This window comes from Melopsittacus undulatus, chromosome 9, assembly GCF_012275295.1.
Source record: "Melopsittacus undulatus isolate bMelUnd1 chromosome 9, bMelUnd1.mat.Z, whole genome shotgun sequence".
Taxonomy (NCBI): Eukaryota; Metazoa; Chordata; class Aves; order Psittaciformes; family Psittaculidae; genus Melopsittacus; species Melopsittacus undulatus.
In genome coordinates this window covers 33533297-33548535 of record NC_047535.1, presented here as the reverse complement: position 1 = coordinate 33548535, position 15239 = coordinate 33533297, and the positions used below count along the sequence as shown (strand labels likewise).

The 15239-nt window shown below is 38.4% G+C and overlaps 1 protein-coding gene across 1 annotated transcript in view; it reads right to left on the bottom strand.

Moving 5' to 3' along the window:
• LOC101868936 (contactin-6) overlaps window positions 1-15239 on the bottom strand; it is an 88768-nt gene that overhangs the window by 18767 nt on the left and 54762 nt on the right. Inside the window, 1 exon segment of the mRNA XM_034066202.1 lies at window positions 5085-5212. Within this exon segment, the coding sequence (XP_033922093.1) occupies window positions 5085-5212 (128 nt within the window).

Sequence of the window (15239 nt, the reverse complement as noted above, 5' to 3'; positions counted from 1 at the left end):
GGTTTTGTCTGCTCTGTCCTTAGCTGTGCAGGAGAGATGTCTCCATACATGTTCTTTCATAACTGATGCAAAAGGTTATGCCTGATTCACTAGAGGGTGTCAAAGGCTCTGTCTGGAAAGTTAGCCTGGACTGTCCCCAACCTGTTGTAGACCCTGGGTCTGATCTCTACAGTGGAGCTGGGAGAACCAGGAGGTGGGAACTGGTCCTCTGAAATTACTGCAAGGGTCACCTCCGCAGTTTCTCTCTCATGTACAGTGTAACTGCCCTGGGAATGGACAGGGCTGGCCCTAACGAGGCTTGTTTACGGTGTCAATCAATTAGATAGACAGCAGCATGTTTCCTGAGCCTCCCACTGGTAAGCTCAGTATTTGGGTATGAGTACACAGTGGTCAGAGGGTTCATATTCTCAGCCTTCTCAGACAGACTGCACAGCCTGACATGAGCTCCTTGCTGCCAGGCATAAACTGCTGCTGGTATTTTGTCTTACTGAAAGCTGATTTGTATCTGTTTTGCATTGTTCTGATGACAGCCCTTTGAATTGGGTATTCTCCTAAAATTCAAATAGAGGCACATATACTAAGGGTGAAATTCACTTTTTCTGCTTTAGTTCATACAGTACCAACAAAACTTTCTGGTACTACTGAATTGTCCATGCCTCAAGATTTCCTTGTCCTTCAAATTTCTCTGTAAAATATTTACCCTTCATAAGACCCACATCACCTCTACTGCCACAAGACATAATGTCCCCTAATTTTGTAACTCCTGCTTCTCTGTATTGGATGGTTGATCACCAGGATCGGTGCATTTTGACTCTTCTACAATACACTGTGTACAATTACAGTATTCTATAAATAAGTAAAATACTATAAATAAAATCAATTTATTTCCATGGAAAAGTCGAAATAAGACTAAACAAGAATGATACAAACAGTATTGCATGGAATTTGTAATCAGATTCCATGGTTACATTCAAAAATCCATAGAATACAAATAGGACATTATGTCCTAGTCTTTGCAAAATCTTTAAGCCTCCACCAAAGCCAGCTGCCAAAGGATAATAGGTTTAAACTTAAACAGGGGAAGTTCAGGTTAGATAAGGAAGAAGTTCTTTACTGTGAGAGTGGTGTGGCACTGGAACAGGTTGCCCAAAGAAGTGGTAAATGCTCCATCCCTTTCCCTTGAACACAAGGCCAGGTTGAACAGAGCCTTGGGCAACATTGTCTGGGGTGAGGTGTCAGTCAGGGAGGTGGAACTAGATGATCTTAAGGTCCTTTCCAACCCAAACCATTCTATGATTCTATGATTCTATGTTTTTATTGTACAGGAAGGGACAATTAGCTCCAGCTGGCTATTATAAAACTGGGAATATTTTGAAACTTTTCTTCATGACAAGGTTCCATTAACAATATGATTGCCTCATTAAGTCTGTCATGTAATTTCTTGCGTCCTTGTTTGATCACACATGCAAAAAGATCAGAAATGAGACATCTGCAATCCTGTTCTAAGAGGTTATTGGAAGGAATGAAAATTATAGAAATCATTTATGTATTAAATCCTATTGAATGCCTCCTTAGGGAAAAAATAAATATTTGGGGAAAAAAACATGCATTCTGTGGAACCCTCTAGTGAACTGGCATTTTTGAATATCAGAATAAGCCTTGGGTGATACCATTTAGTGTGAGGTGTCCCTGCCCATGACAGGGGGGTTGGAACTAGATGATCTTAAGGTCCTTTCCAACCCTAACTATTCTATGATTCTTATATGAAGGTTTCTTATAACACAACAAATCCCAGTATCTATATCCCATTATTATTCTAAGAAGTCTGCTTGCATATTGGCATGAACCTGTCTGCCTCCACCAAATAAATATTGAAAACTGTCTTTTAGTGAATTATACTGGGTTTGTGTGTGAGTTGTTTGAGGTTTTTTTTTAGCAGTGTTAGCAAAAAATACATTTTATTATGGTTTTATTATCCTTTTCTGTTTCTTGTTCTAGCCTTCTCATATCCAGTGATAACACTGACATAGAGTGGTTCACTTCTGCAATATTTTCTGCTTCTTTTATGGGCTTGTCTTTAAGACTTCCACCTCAAATACTTTTAAAAGCTTTTAAAAGCTCTTGGTTCTACATTATCTATCTATCTTGCTTAGCAAGTGCAGACATATGGAATACATGGCAAATCCTATTCCAGAGGAGAAAACAGATAAGATGTGAGCGCTGGAGATATAATAAAGACTTCTCACACAAAGAATAAACAACTCAATGAGCAGCAATAAACTTAATTTGCACATTAGATATGCTTTTCCAAGTTCTGACATTTCAGTTGAAAATAATGCTGAAGCAATGAGGCCTATAATTGAACAGCCAAAACTTCTCCAGAGGGGAAACAAAAACAAATGTTCCCTGCAAACAAGATCATTTTTATACCATGTTGTTACTCGGTGTTTTAATAAACTTCATAAATGCCAAACAAAATATTTTTTCATGTTTTAATGCAATTTTCCCATATTGCTCCATTAGGATGCACGTATGTGATATGTGAAGTGGTATACAACCTTAATGAAGTCAGAGCTGCCTAAACCCTAAACCACTTGGTTTATTCATTGCTATCTGTGCTGTAACATCATCTCAGATTGCACGTTGCACTGCATCAAAGCTAATTGTTCTTTCATACTATCAGTATGAAAAATACTTTTGCCAGATGCAGTAGGTTAGGGACGAGGTCATGCCTGTGGGCTACAGCAACCATTCTGAAGTCAGTGAAAAGAAGAAAATTAAGAAAAAAGAGATAGTTACAAATTACATTTAATAATGTACTCTTCTTGTAACTACAGACATTATTATTGTTAGGTGTTTTGCAAAACTGATAAATATGATTACTATAAGCTCAGAAGTTCCACTTTTTGACTTGTTCTTCTCACTTAAAATCAACAAATTTGAGTACTTTTATAAGTAAATGTCCATACTGAAAAGACCACGTGGGATCAAATAGAAAAAAACATAGTAAGTGTGCCTCAGTGATCAAATATCAGATCATAGTCATTTCATATGCTGCTCATAGGAATTTCTATGCAAAAAGTGATCTCTTCTCATGTCCTCCAGCTCGGGACTACTCCACCTGAGCAATAAGCTTCTACAAATTCTTTTCACTCCTGGAACTAGACCATCCATCAGCACAGCAAAAATTTGAAGCAAAAGATTGCTTTGGACATAATGTACTCCAACGTGTTCCACAATGTATTTAAGTGTGTTTCAAAGAAGGGTGAAAAATACTGCAGGGAAGACACTGCGCTGCTGATCATCACTGGACTGGGACCAGAGCCAGAGTGTGCCGTCACACCACAAGCTCAAACCCAGCACAGACAAGCTGCAGCTTTGGAGGGAAGGAGGATTACAGCAGATGTGACCCTTTAAATGTGATGTGCCTCCTAACCCATAACTTGATTTTCTGGATGTTTAAACTGATAACCACAGGATGGCTGTTAGGGAAGTTATTTATACATTTCCAACAAAAGCATCACAACATCTCCAAAGACAATTCTTCACCTCACCAAGTTGGTCTGAAAAACTTAGTTGATGAACTTGCCTGTGCCTCGCAGTTCTCTCAGCCATGACTTTGTACAAGTCCAGTCCAGCTGGGGAAGATCTGTGACCAGTGAGAGCATGCAAGGAGGATAGAGGGGGGAAAGGACAGAAGCAGGTAGCTTGGCTTTCCAGTCCTAAGACTTTTTTCTGGTTTATATGGAAGTGCAACAAAATGTGACTGACAGACAATTACATGCCCTTAATCAAAACCTTAATCAAAACCAAGAGGAAAAAAAAAAGGAAAAATAGAAGAAGAAAACATGACTGGCATTTGAGCTGGAAGTGTTGTGCAGCCAAGCCACTCTTTGCTGACATCCATATAAAGTTTGGGAAACATCATGGGTAGCTATGTGGTCTCACTTTGGCACATCTCATCAGATTCCATCAGTCATTTTGTCTTAGAGGACATAGCATTTGGATTCTTACAACGAACTTGATGGGACAAGTTCATAGTGATGACTCTCAAAGAGGCAACTTTCTTTTTAAGGAAACAATTAAAATTTTATCTCATATGCATAATGGAGAAGAAAATAAAGGTAATGTGAGAGGGCAATGTTCCTCATTCCCCCTTCAGAAAAACCCCTGTCTAGCTACATTAACCTGTAGTTAACAGTTGAAATGGTTTAATTAAACCAAAAACGTAAGAAAGGATAAGCAAAAAGTCAAATGCTTACAGATAAAGGGGTGTCCTATGAAATGAGGTGCCTTAGTACTAGCATCCAGGAAAACAAACTAGTCTGAAAGTGTAGAAGATACCCTAACAGAACCCTTGTTTTATTATTAATGCAGCAATATGACTGGAGTTGTGCTGTGGAAGATGGCCATTTAAATATGCAGAATTAAAAAGCCCTGAAAAGGGCCAAAGAGGTTTTGCTTAGCTCTGATTTGTTTTGGAGTTATTTACCAAAGTAGTGTACAGCAGATGGGGTGCAAGGAAGGAGTGGGTGGCTTCAGGATCTGCAGGAATGCATCTTGTGCAACATGTATCTGTCCTATGCTGAAGCCCACCTGTTTTTCAGATTACTTCATAACATCTTATTTCTTTTTGGCACCCCAGCTTTAAAGACTCTTGTGTAGTCTCAGATGTGATATAAATGGTAAATGAGCTGAATAAACTTATCCAAGCACACTGCATAGGGTACACTGAACCTCCAAACTGCCTCAGTGTCGTATCAAACGCTGGCCCTGCAACTGTTCAGCCCATACCTGCAATATCTAGACAGTACTGCAGTGAAAATATCGTTATTAATGTTACCTCCTGTTCCTGTAGATATCTTGGGAGACCTCCCTGATAAACAAATTGATCATCGGAATGGTGTGCTCATGAGGCTTTCTTTGCTGCAGGCAGTGGTGAGTTCAGTTTCAGCTTTAAACTGCAAGCAGAAACCTGTCAATACTAGCACTGACTGGCACAGACTTGGGCATCCTAATGAAAAAAGGCATTTACCTTTTAATATTCATAAAGCACAAAAATAAAAGCCCAAACCCTAAAGTACCTTTCACAGTCAGGTTCCCTGAACTTCTGGCAACTCCAAACTGATTTGTTGCTATACAGATGTACACCCCGGCATCTGATTTGGTAATGTTATAGAGCCTGAGACTGCTGTCCACTAGTAAGATGACCCTGGGGAACAAAATAAAAAAGAAGAAAAAAATACTTGTATTACAGGAACTATAATAGAAATGCAATGCTATTTTTAATATTTAAATTCTTCTATTATACTTTTTCTCTTCTACAGCAAGCTGAATATGTATCAACCGATTTTCACCTCTGCTTATTATTGATTTCTATATTAGGAATGTTATATTGACATACTGGAGCTGACTGTTAACTTGTCTAGATGACTTTCTTGCAGCAAAGTTTGGAGTCTGAAGAGAAAGAAAGAAGACCCAAGTTGTTACCTACTGTGCTATATTTTACCATAGGGGTTTTTTTTATTTCAAATCCCAATGCTCCCATGCCATACTAATATTGTGTCTGAGCCCAGCTGCTTCTCCAATTTTGTCAGGGTTATTAAAAGATATTAGCAGACTAGCTGAGGTGCTGAAATGCCATCTCACAAGCCAAGAAGCCAAATCAAATACATCGCTGTCTCACAGGGCCCTCAAATCACCTTATTAGTCACCATGTTGTATACATCAATTTGCAGAGTATTGGGTAAATTGCATTTAATGGTAATTTCAGGACCACTCCTGGGTTTTAAGGACAAAATTAATTTCTAAGCTTGTTCATATGCTTCTTCATGTCAATGAGATACTTTAGGATGTAAATCAGTACATAGTTCAATTTCCCTTAGGTAAGCTTTCATTGCATGCTCTTTGCTTTTACATACAAGGAGAGCAGTTCAGGGTTTGGGGATTTTCTTCACAAATATAGAGAACGCATATATAACAAAGGTAGGGAATTGAAAACTGAAAGCTGAATTGGGTAAGCAATGAAGTTTAAGACAGAAAATAATGTTTCATTAATTTTGTGTCAGTTCTTCCATGCACCTGGTGGTGATGAAGTTCTTGACCAAATTTTTGTGAGTATAGTAAGACAGTGGGCTGAAAGACATTAAGTTCTTGGAAGTTTCATGGAAATGGGATCAGGGTCTCTCTATACAGGCCGTCTTGCCAGTAAGGACACTGCATGAGCACACTCCTTTGTAAGGCATCAAATAATTTGCACCCAAACGAGAAGAGCTGCGCTCAGATGTCATACTTTCTTACATCTGACAAAATACAGCTGAAAGTCACAAATTCACAGGAAACCAGGCTTCATTCATTCCAGTGCTCACATAAGCACTGCATTATTTTTTTATATTCCTCTTTTAATTGACATTTAAATCTAATACAAGAATCCTTTCATAAAGAGAAAATATCTAATTCATGCATCACATCTTGGGCATTTAATATTTATTACTAACAACATAAGATTGGATGATGTAATGAATTATTAAAAGAAATGAATAACAACAAGAGCAGAAGTTGAAGCTGGCAGTAATATCATAGCCATTAAACACACAAAAAACATCATAGTGTCTTGCTGCATTCCAATCTAGTATTTATATGCTTGTAGCTATATATGTAACACATATTAGATCTTGCTCTGTTTCCCGTAATATGCTCCCAGCTTCTCAAATGATGAAGAGAAGCTAGACTTGGATTTCAGGGGGTCTTCTCACATCCCCCTGGTTTCATGTCTCCAACTCTTGTCTGACCTTACCCTAACAAAAGATTTAGGAAAAAGAAAAACTGAGACATCCTTGTGGTGCTGGGCACTCTGTCACTGGGGTGTAGAGCTGAGAGGGGAGGGGATTTAGGCTTGAATGAAAAATCTTTGTTTCCTTGGCAATAATCACCAGGTACTGCAGCAGTTGTTTGCATGCAATTTGATATATGATGAGAAAAGACATTCAGGTTTAATAATCCATCATATATCCATATTAAACTGGAGAGGAGCAAAATATGAAGCAACAAAGTATGCTCTTCCCTATAATGCTGTATCAACTAAATGACATTTTTCAGATAAGGAAGGATGAATAATCATGACAGAACTGAGACTCTGCTGATCCATGATGCTGTGCATTAAAACAAGAAACTATAGGTGCCTCTCCCTCTCAGTATAGGGACACATCTGATAACAGTGTTTCAAAGGCAGGTTTAAGTATTTAACATTTGCAAGTATTCCGCCTATGCCTCTGCAATTTTCTTTGCACTAATGATGCATTTGTCCACATTCATTTGCACCAGCCACAAGAAAAAAAACCTCATTAGAAACTGCTGGTGATAATATAGTTGAATCAATTGACTGGTTAGCTAACATACGGTGGCTTCATCAAACGGTATCGAAAGAGATTCAAGTGTGAGTCAGCAAATGTTCATAAATTGGGTACCTGAGTAATACTTTATAACAAGCTGCTGTAGTGTCTTTCTCAACATCATCATCTCAACATCATAAGCCGTGTTATTTTTACTGCAGTTGCACCTAAAAGATCTAGGTACAAATTGGAATCCAAAAGTGGACATGAGGCAAAAAGAAGACAGTCCCAGTCCCTGAAAGCTTCCAGTGTTGGTAAATATACAGAAAAAGCACAGTTTATGAAAATCAAGGGGAGAATCATAGAATGCACATGCTCTCTGCTTAGTGCCCCATGGGTTTCTGGCTAGGGCTTTTTCACTAAAGTTTAGTCATGTCTTGCTCAGACGTTCTTTCATCTACTCTTCATTAGGAACTGAAACCTGAATAATTCCCAGGTTCCTCATCTATTCACTAAGAGGAGTTTGTACCCACTCAAGAGCTGATGAGGTGATGTTTGATCTGAAGAAATGCTGTTCCAAAACAATGGCTGGGCAGGAATGTCTCTTTCGGTAGATCAAAACGGAGCTTAGCAAAAAGATACCATGAGCTAATAAAAGCTTCAGAGTTGTTTGAAACAGAGGTCATGCTACCTAAAGACAATTAGAGAGTTAGCAGTAAATAAGACACTCAGGCTGAATTTATGTAAAAGCACAAAGGACTCCAGAGTAATTAGTTAACAGGAAAGGTTATAAAAGGGAAAAAAAAAAGTTAGTAATTTCCAGCTGTACTGAAGTCTGTGTTAGGAGAGGGATGAGAAAGCAGAGCACAGCAGAAAATCAAGATGATGCCTTTCAAATGCAAGAAAAAAAAACACCCAGCTGCCACAAAAGAAGTTGCCATAAGCTTCCCTAGAGTCAAGACTTTATACCATGGGTGAGTTCAGAGGGGCTGCACTTTATCCTCATCCATTTGTCTTTCAAATCATGGAACTGTGATTCTGAAGACAATGGAAATATTTCCTTTAATGGGCTTTGGATCAAGCTCTAACAAACGTTTTAAAAAGAAGCTGTGAAACACATCTCACCTGCTGAAAGTCTTGCTGAAAACTGCTACTTTCCACAACATTTTAGACTGCATGAAGGCTACAGATAATAATTCCTAGCATTTGCATCAGAAGACACGATAATTCCACATACTGAGACAAGACAGGAAAGTTTATCTTGTCCAATATAAAGTAGGTAGAATATTTTGTCTGCCAGGAAAACTGGACTTCTCTCAATAAGTAAGTGCCTGTCGAGGGACAAAAATCAAAAAGATCTGAGGCAGATCTGATAAATGCATCCCTGCAAAAGAAAGAGGGGAAGGAAGGATGAAATATGCTACTTGGGACACAGCTGTTCGTAAATCCCTGTTGCAGCAAGGGATTGCTTAAGCATAAGTCTAACTCTAAACTGGCTTCTCTGACTTACAAAATCCTTAAATTCTTATCAGACTAGTGCTAGCACCTGTGTTCCTGCCTGAATTACCCATGTACTACCTCTGGGTAAACAGCTCAATTAGGCAAAGTCACTATGACAAAAGGAAGAAATGAAAATCCAGTTACATAAATCCATACAAAGTTAGTACACACAAGAGCTAATTAGAAATTCCCAGGATCACTAGATCCTGGGAATTTACCCTGCAGAAAGATGGATACGTTGGGTGCAGTTCATTCATGTGGCTCTGTTGTGGTTTAAGCCCAGCTGCCACACAGCCCACTCACTCACTCTGCTCCTTCCTGCCTCCCCAACTCCCGGAGGGATGGGGAGGAGAATCAAAAGAATGTAACTCCCACGGGTTGAGGTAAGAACAGTCCAGTAATTAAGGTATAACACAAACCACTGCTGCTACCACCAATAATAATAATGATAAGGGAAATAACAAGGGAAGAGAATACAACCACTTACCACCTGCCGACTGATACCCAGCCCAGCTGAGCAGTGATCTAACCCTTCTGGATAACTGCCGCCAGTTCTACATCCTAAACATGACATGCTGTGGTATGGAATACCTGTTTAGCTAGTTTGGGTCAGGTGTCCTGTCTCTGCTTCCTCCCTGCTTCCCCTGCTCCCTGGCAGAGCATGAGATTCTTAGAATCATAGAATCATAGAAGAGTTAGGGTTGGAAAGAACCTTAAGATCATCAAGTTCCAACCCCCTGCCATGGGCAGAGACACTTCACACTAAACAATTTCACCCAAGGCTTTGTCCACCCTGGCCTTGAGCACTGCCAGGGATGGAGCATTCACAACCTCCCTGGGCAACCCATTCCAGTGCCTCACCACCCTAACAGAACTCAGAAAGTCCTTGGTCAGATTAAACATTACTTAGCAACAACTAAACTCATCGGTGTTATCAGTGCTGTTCCCAGGCTGAAAGTCAAAACTACAGCACTGCACCAGCTACTAAGAAGGAGAAAAATTACTGCTACTGCTGAACCCAAGACAGGATCATAGGAGTGTAAGGCAGCACTTAAAGCCCAGTTCAGAAGGGTGTCTAGTCAGTTTTCCAACCACAGGATATCCCTGATGGGGTAAACATGCAGCAGCAGATACCACAGCCCTTTCACAGCACCAAGTGACCCAGTGTTTGAATCTAGATATAATGCCTTTCTATATTAGATGAAATCTGTCTTCAGGAATTACTCCAAAGCCCTTTGAGTCTCTCCCAACCTTTAGTCTCACAACAGTTTGTGAGAGGTTTTTCCCTGTTTTATTTAAAAGACATCTTTTTGTTTGTTTTTAATCTGTTCATTCCATTGGATTGATCCACATCCTTGTCCTCTCTGAGTGACTCCATTATTACACAACATAAGCATTATATGAAGAAAGGGAAAACAAGCAACCTATCCAAGGTCTGCTAGAGTCAAAACTGCTTAATGTTCAAAAAAGAATACTTTGTAATGTTTCTGTAAAAGACATTAGACTGGGAAGAAGTGAGAGCTCATTAAAATTGTCACACATACTTTTTAAGTAAAGAACTTGAGAAATCAAGAAGGGTTGATAGGTACAGCTTTTAATTAACCAGGCCAAACAAACCATCTCTGAAAGTGTTGTCTCATGTGAGTGAAAGAGTGTTGATGGCTATTTGCTTTGATCTTAAGAGTATGAAGGAATAATATGTATTTAACAAGGCTGATAGAAAAATAAAATCTGAGAAAAGACAGAGGTGTCAACTCATTAGATTTTAATGTGTAGCAGAGGTAAATTTTGTGCATTGCTATACTGTTCAGGCAATCTGTTTTAGAGGTGTGATTTTAATTCATAGATGTGTATTACATTAGCTCAATACAACAAATGTCTTTGAAATCCCCATCAAAATTGGTTGACCTGTACTGGTGTAAAACTGGGCGCATATCAAACTTACTTCTGCAGGTTTCAGCACTGCCAGTAGGGTAGCTATCTCTTCAAGAGTGTAAAGTAATTCCTTTCAAAATAAAGTAGCCCTGATACTTAATGTAAAGATTCACTCTTCTGTCTGCCTCTAACATCAAGTGTCTGACACCTCGCAATGTTATTGAAGTCATGATCATAGCACTGTGCAGATAAAAAGGGAGTATACTGGATCTGATGAAATCAGAGGCAAAGTAATTTTTATTATCTGAGAAATCCTATTTGAAACCGTGTCTTCTCTGTCTCACTTTACTGCTCAAGAGCAAAACTACTCTTGCTTTCATAGGCAATGAAAAGATATATATTCAGATATGCTAGCAGACATTGAGACAATAACCGACTTTTTTAATTTTACAAAGATTGAGAAGAAAGAGAGAGGCTGAATTAAAAAGTACAAGGGGAAGTAAGTGAGGAGCAGAAGCATGAGCACAGCTCTCAAGTGAGTCAGAATTACTAGTGATTTATGCATATGTAAATGTGAGTAAAGTTTGACTGAGTGAATGAATTGTGCCTACTGATGACAGCTCTGGTATTTTTGAAAAGGTCCCACTGAGTCCCATCTGAGATCCGACTGTCTGTATTATATGGTAATGATCTTTGTACCTGTTTATCCTATTCTGAGTGTAATTTGTATGCTAATAGTATTGCCATTTAATAAGCTATGCTTAAAGAAAGACTTCCCCTATCTGCATTCAGCTAGATATAAAAGAGCTTCAGAGCTGATTGACAATGAACTGGAAATAAAATAAATGCCATTAAACTATGTGTTAACTATTTGGATCAAAACAAAATTACACAATCTAGCTGAATACTCTTATTAAAGTATTTTAGAAATGAATACTATTAGTAGTGATAGAAGGTGACACTGTAACTCTGTTCATTACTATTCCCTAAATTTCCCTTCTGTTCCTGTTAATGAACTTATTTTTTGCATTGAATCTCTGTAGTTTAGGAACACAAATATTTATGTCACTATATACAGACTTCTGAACTGAGTTATACTCCATCATAAAGCTTTCAGATAAAATACATTCTTTTCAGGAGATGGTTCTCCCTTTAGCATAAAATAGCAAAACTGGTTTTGCCCTGTTTTTAACATACTCAAATATTAAATGTGGGACAGATGTTCTCCTGTGATGACCAAAGAAAAAAGTTGCAAAAATGGTATGTGTCTAGACATGTCTAAATATATTGTAGTAATATGTCTCAAAACTTGCAGCTGGGGAATACTGGACAACAGCACCTCTATGTGTATGGGAAAGAAAGAGTTGTCAAACAACTAGTTTAGTGATGAAACAAAATAAACCCAAAAAAAGCAACACCAGAACATGTTTCTTGCTGTGTTTTAATCCTTTCAGCTTTCTAAATCTTTGTGACAGTTTCAAGATGCTTGTGAGCCTGGTCATCCTCATTCTGCTGTTTTAAAAAAACACATTTGTGGTCTTTTCCCACATAGAGAACTTGGTCTTGTGTCATATTTACAAGATATGGCCACTTTGTGGCTCTTCTCTTCCATATGTCTGTCCTTGCCCTATTTCAAATGTGCATCTAAACAGTGGATATCGTGATAGGAGAGATGCAGTAGAACTTGAACTGAGATAAGAGCTAATCTTAGCATGTCCTGCCTGTCAAAAGGAAAGATTCCTTGGTTATTAGTTTACCTTGTGGGCAGGACATAACAAAACACTGAATTTATGTAGCCATACATTGATTAGTCTGAACATTCATAACATAAAAAGATGGTGATGTATTAGAACATGAAAAGGAAAGGATCAGGAACCAGACTTTGCAAAATTTTGTTATGGTAATCCCGGTAGAAAATGGACTGAATTGCCAAAGAAAAAGGTTGCCAATTTTTCTATTTGTCAACAAATTCTGCTAGTTTTATGAAATCTTTGTAACTCCGGTGCATCAGGGAAAAAATCTTTCAGCACAGGATGGTATGCCCCCATTACTAATATTCAATATAATCCCACCATTAATGATTATTTTTATGATTCAGACATTCCTAGGAGTTCAGACAGCCATTTGTACAACCAAATTCACTCCAGATGTAAAACTAAGCTCTTAATATGGGACTTAAGTAGAATTTAAACAGTACATAAAGCCCTGAATTACCTCTGTGTGGGAGTTTAATTCACTTACAGGAATCTTCTTCCCTATCTTCTTGTCAGAACATATTTCAAAAATAAAAAGTACAATAAAACCTTCTATAATTCTATATATACAACAAGCAACTGACACCAGGTACACAGTGTGGTACTGGCTTCTTTTCAGAAGCCCTGTGTGGCATGTTCATGTGCACATACATCCATTAGAGATATTGGATGAACAGTGTTCATTTTCAGTGATTTCAACTTCCATACTGATGACTCATCCTTCAGCTACACATGCCCTTGCTCTCATGTCTTTAGCTCTCATCAATTCTAATTTCTTGTGCCCTTGGCTGGGCTACCTGCAGGCTGGTAGGAAACCCTGGAGCAATCCTCACTGGGTTACCTAATTTGTGCTTAATTTGAGTGATAATGATAGGGATTGTATGTAGTTCACTGAAGCTTTAGACCCACATCCTTGTGCAAAATATCACAGAGCACAGAAATCTTATGCCTTTTTAATGTGTGAGTCATATTCTACCACTTGTATGTGTCCCTTAAGCAGCTCCTCTTTTCACTGAAAATGTGAAAATATTTTTAATTCTGATAGAAAAGTAGCAATGAAATTGCAAGATTTCTTTGTAATAAAACCCCATGGTTAAACCAGAGATCATAGTATCTTCCTACAAACCCTGCATGTTGGCCAGGCATTAGACACAGTTTAAAGGTTCTGTTGCTATGCTTTTGCTCACATAACCTTTTACACTCATGATCCTAGAAACTCCTCCTTAGAAGATTGTTCATCATGCATACAGTATGATTGGCAGCAGCCCATGTGCCTATCATGTTAATCAATAACTTACTGTGTCTTTTTGCATCGCCTTCCCAACAGATCCTGGTCTGTTACCTCTAACATTACACTTACTTTGAAAAATTTGGGGATCAGGAGCTCTCTTTTATTTAGTATTTGTACAGTGTGTTTTTCATCCAGTAATATTGTTTTTGTATGCTATGGCAATATACACCAGAGTAGTACAACCATAATGATGCACATAGCAGTACAATTTGGACTAGAAAAGAAGCACAGAAGGTTGCATTCTCTCATTATTTTTTGTATAAACTCCTAATTAGGGATCTTGATTCACAGCCTAGTGAAGTCAATGGAAAAACTCCAATGAGATTAGCTGGCTTTAGATCAAATCCTGAACATCAATCAGAATATGTGCATGAAGCAGGGATAGAACATGAACTGAAAGGGAGAGAAGGCACAACTGGGGTTTAGTTTTTTGCAACTCCATATGACATGGAAGAGTGACAGATTGCTTGGGACATCTCAGTGTGTAGGAAAGCCCCTCAGAAAGGCTCACCTTAACAAGGTTCCCAGGAGTTGAGTAGGAACAACTTAAAATTGTATTAGAGAGGTGTCACAGGAAAGGAAATTGTAATAAATACACATCATGGAGGTTGTCATTCTTCTACATGAGAACATATGGTTCATTTGCTTATTTGATGCTCATGCTATCTGATATGCTAAACACTATTGCATTAAGTAGTCAGTAATACATAATGAAATTAGGTTTATTGGCTTGTTCCATTATGAAACTCTCTAAGGAGAGAGAATAGAAATGAAAAGCCCTTTTCTTATATCTTCCACTGCAGTAATATTCTCTACCTGGTGCGTGCCAGCTTTTCATTGGGTCAAGTAGCAAAGGATGTCCCTTTCTCCTTCTCATTACTCTGCAATGGATTGACTTCAAATGGAAAGAGATGAGAGAAAGAAGAAAGTGAAAAAACAAAGCAGAATAAGATTAAGAAGAAAAAATAAAATATTGTATTTTTCTTTCCCTCATCTGTGCTCATTCTTTCTTTTCCTTGTATCTCCATCCTCATCGTTCACTTATATGCTTTCCATACCAGTGTCTTCACCCTCAGCCTGGGGGAGAAGATAGACATAACTGGAAACATGGAGGACACAAAGAAGAAAAGACTGAAGGTACTTCAGGTCAGACTGAGCAATCCTTTGGTTGTAAAACTTTTTTAATGACAATATTGTTAGTTGTGCAGGATTACCAAATATTTCTGCCCATGTGTACTCGCTCTTCAGTGAGTGCTGCCATGTTTTATATTCCTCCTAGATTCAATGACATTATTGAGAGGAATGCATGGACCAATGCTTGCACACTTATGTCTACAGCCAATGCTGAAACCAGAAAAATACCACTGCTGGTAGCAAACAAATATTCAAGGAATATATTATAGCTGTCTCCTTTAGTCTTTTGCAGCACCCTCTCTTCCGCTACCTTTATATAGAAACTATAATTATGAGCATAAGCTATTTTACCTA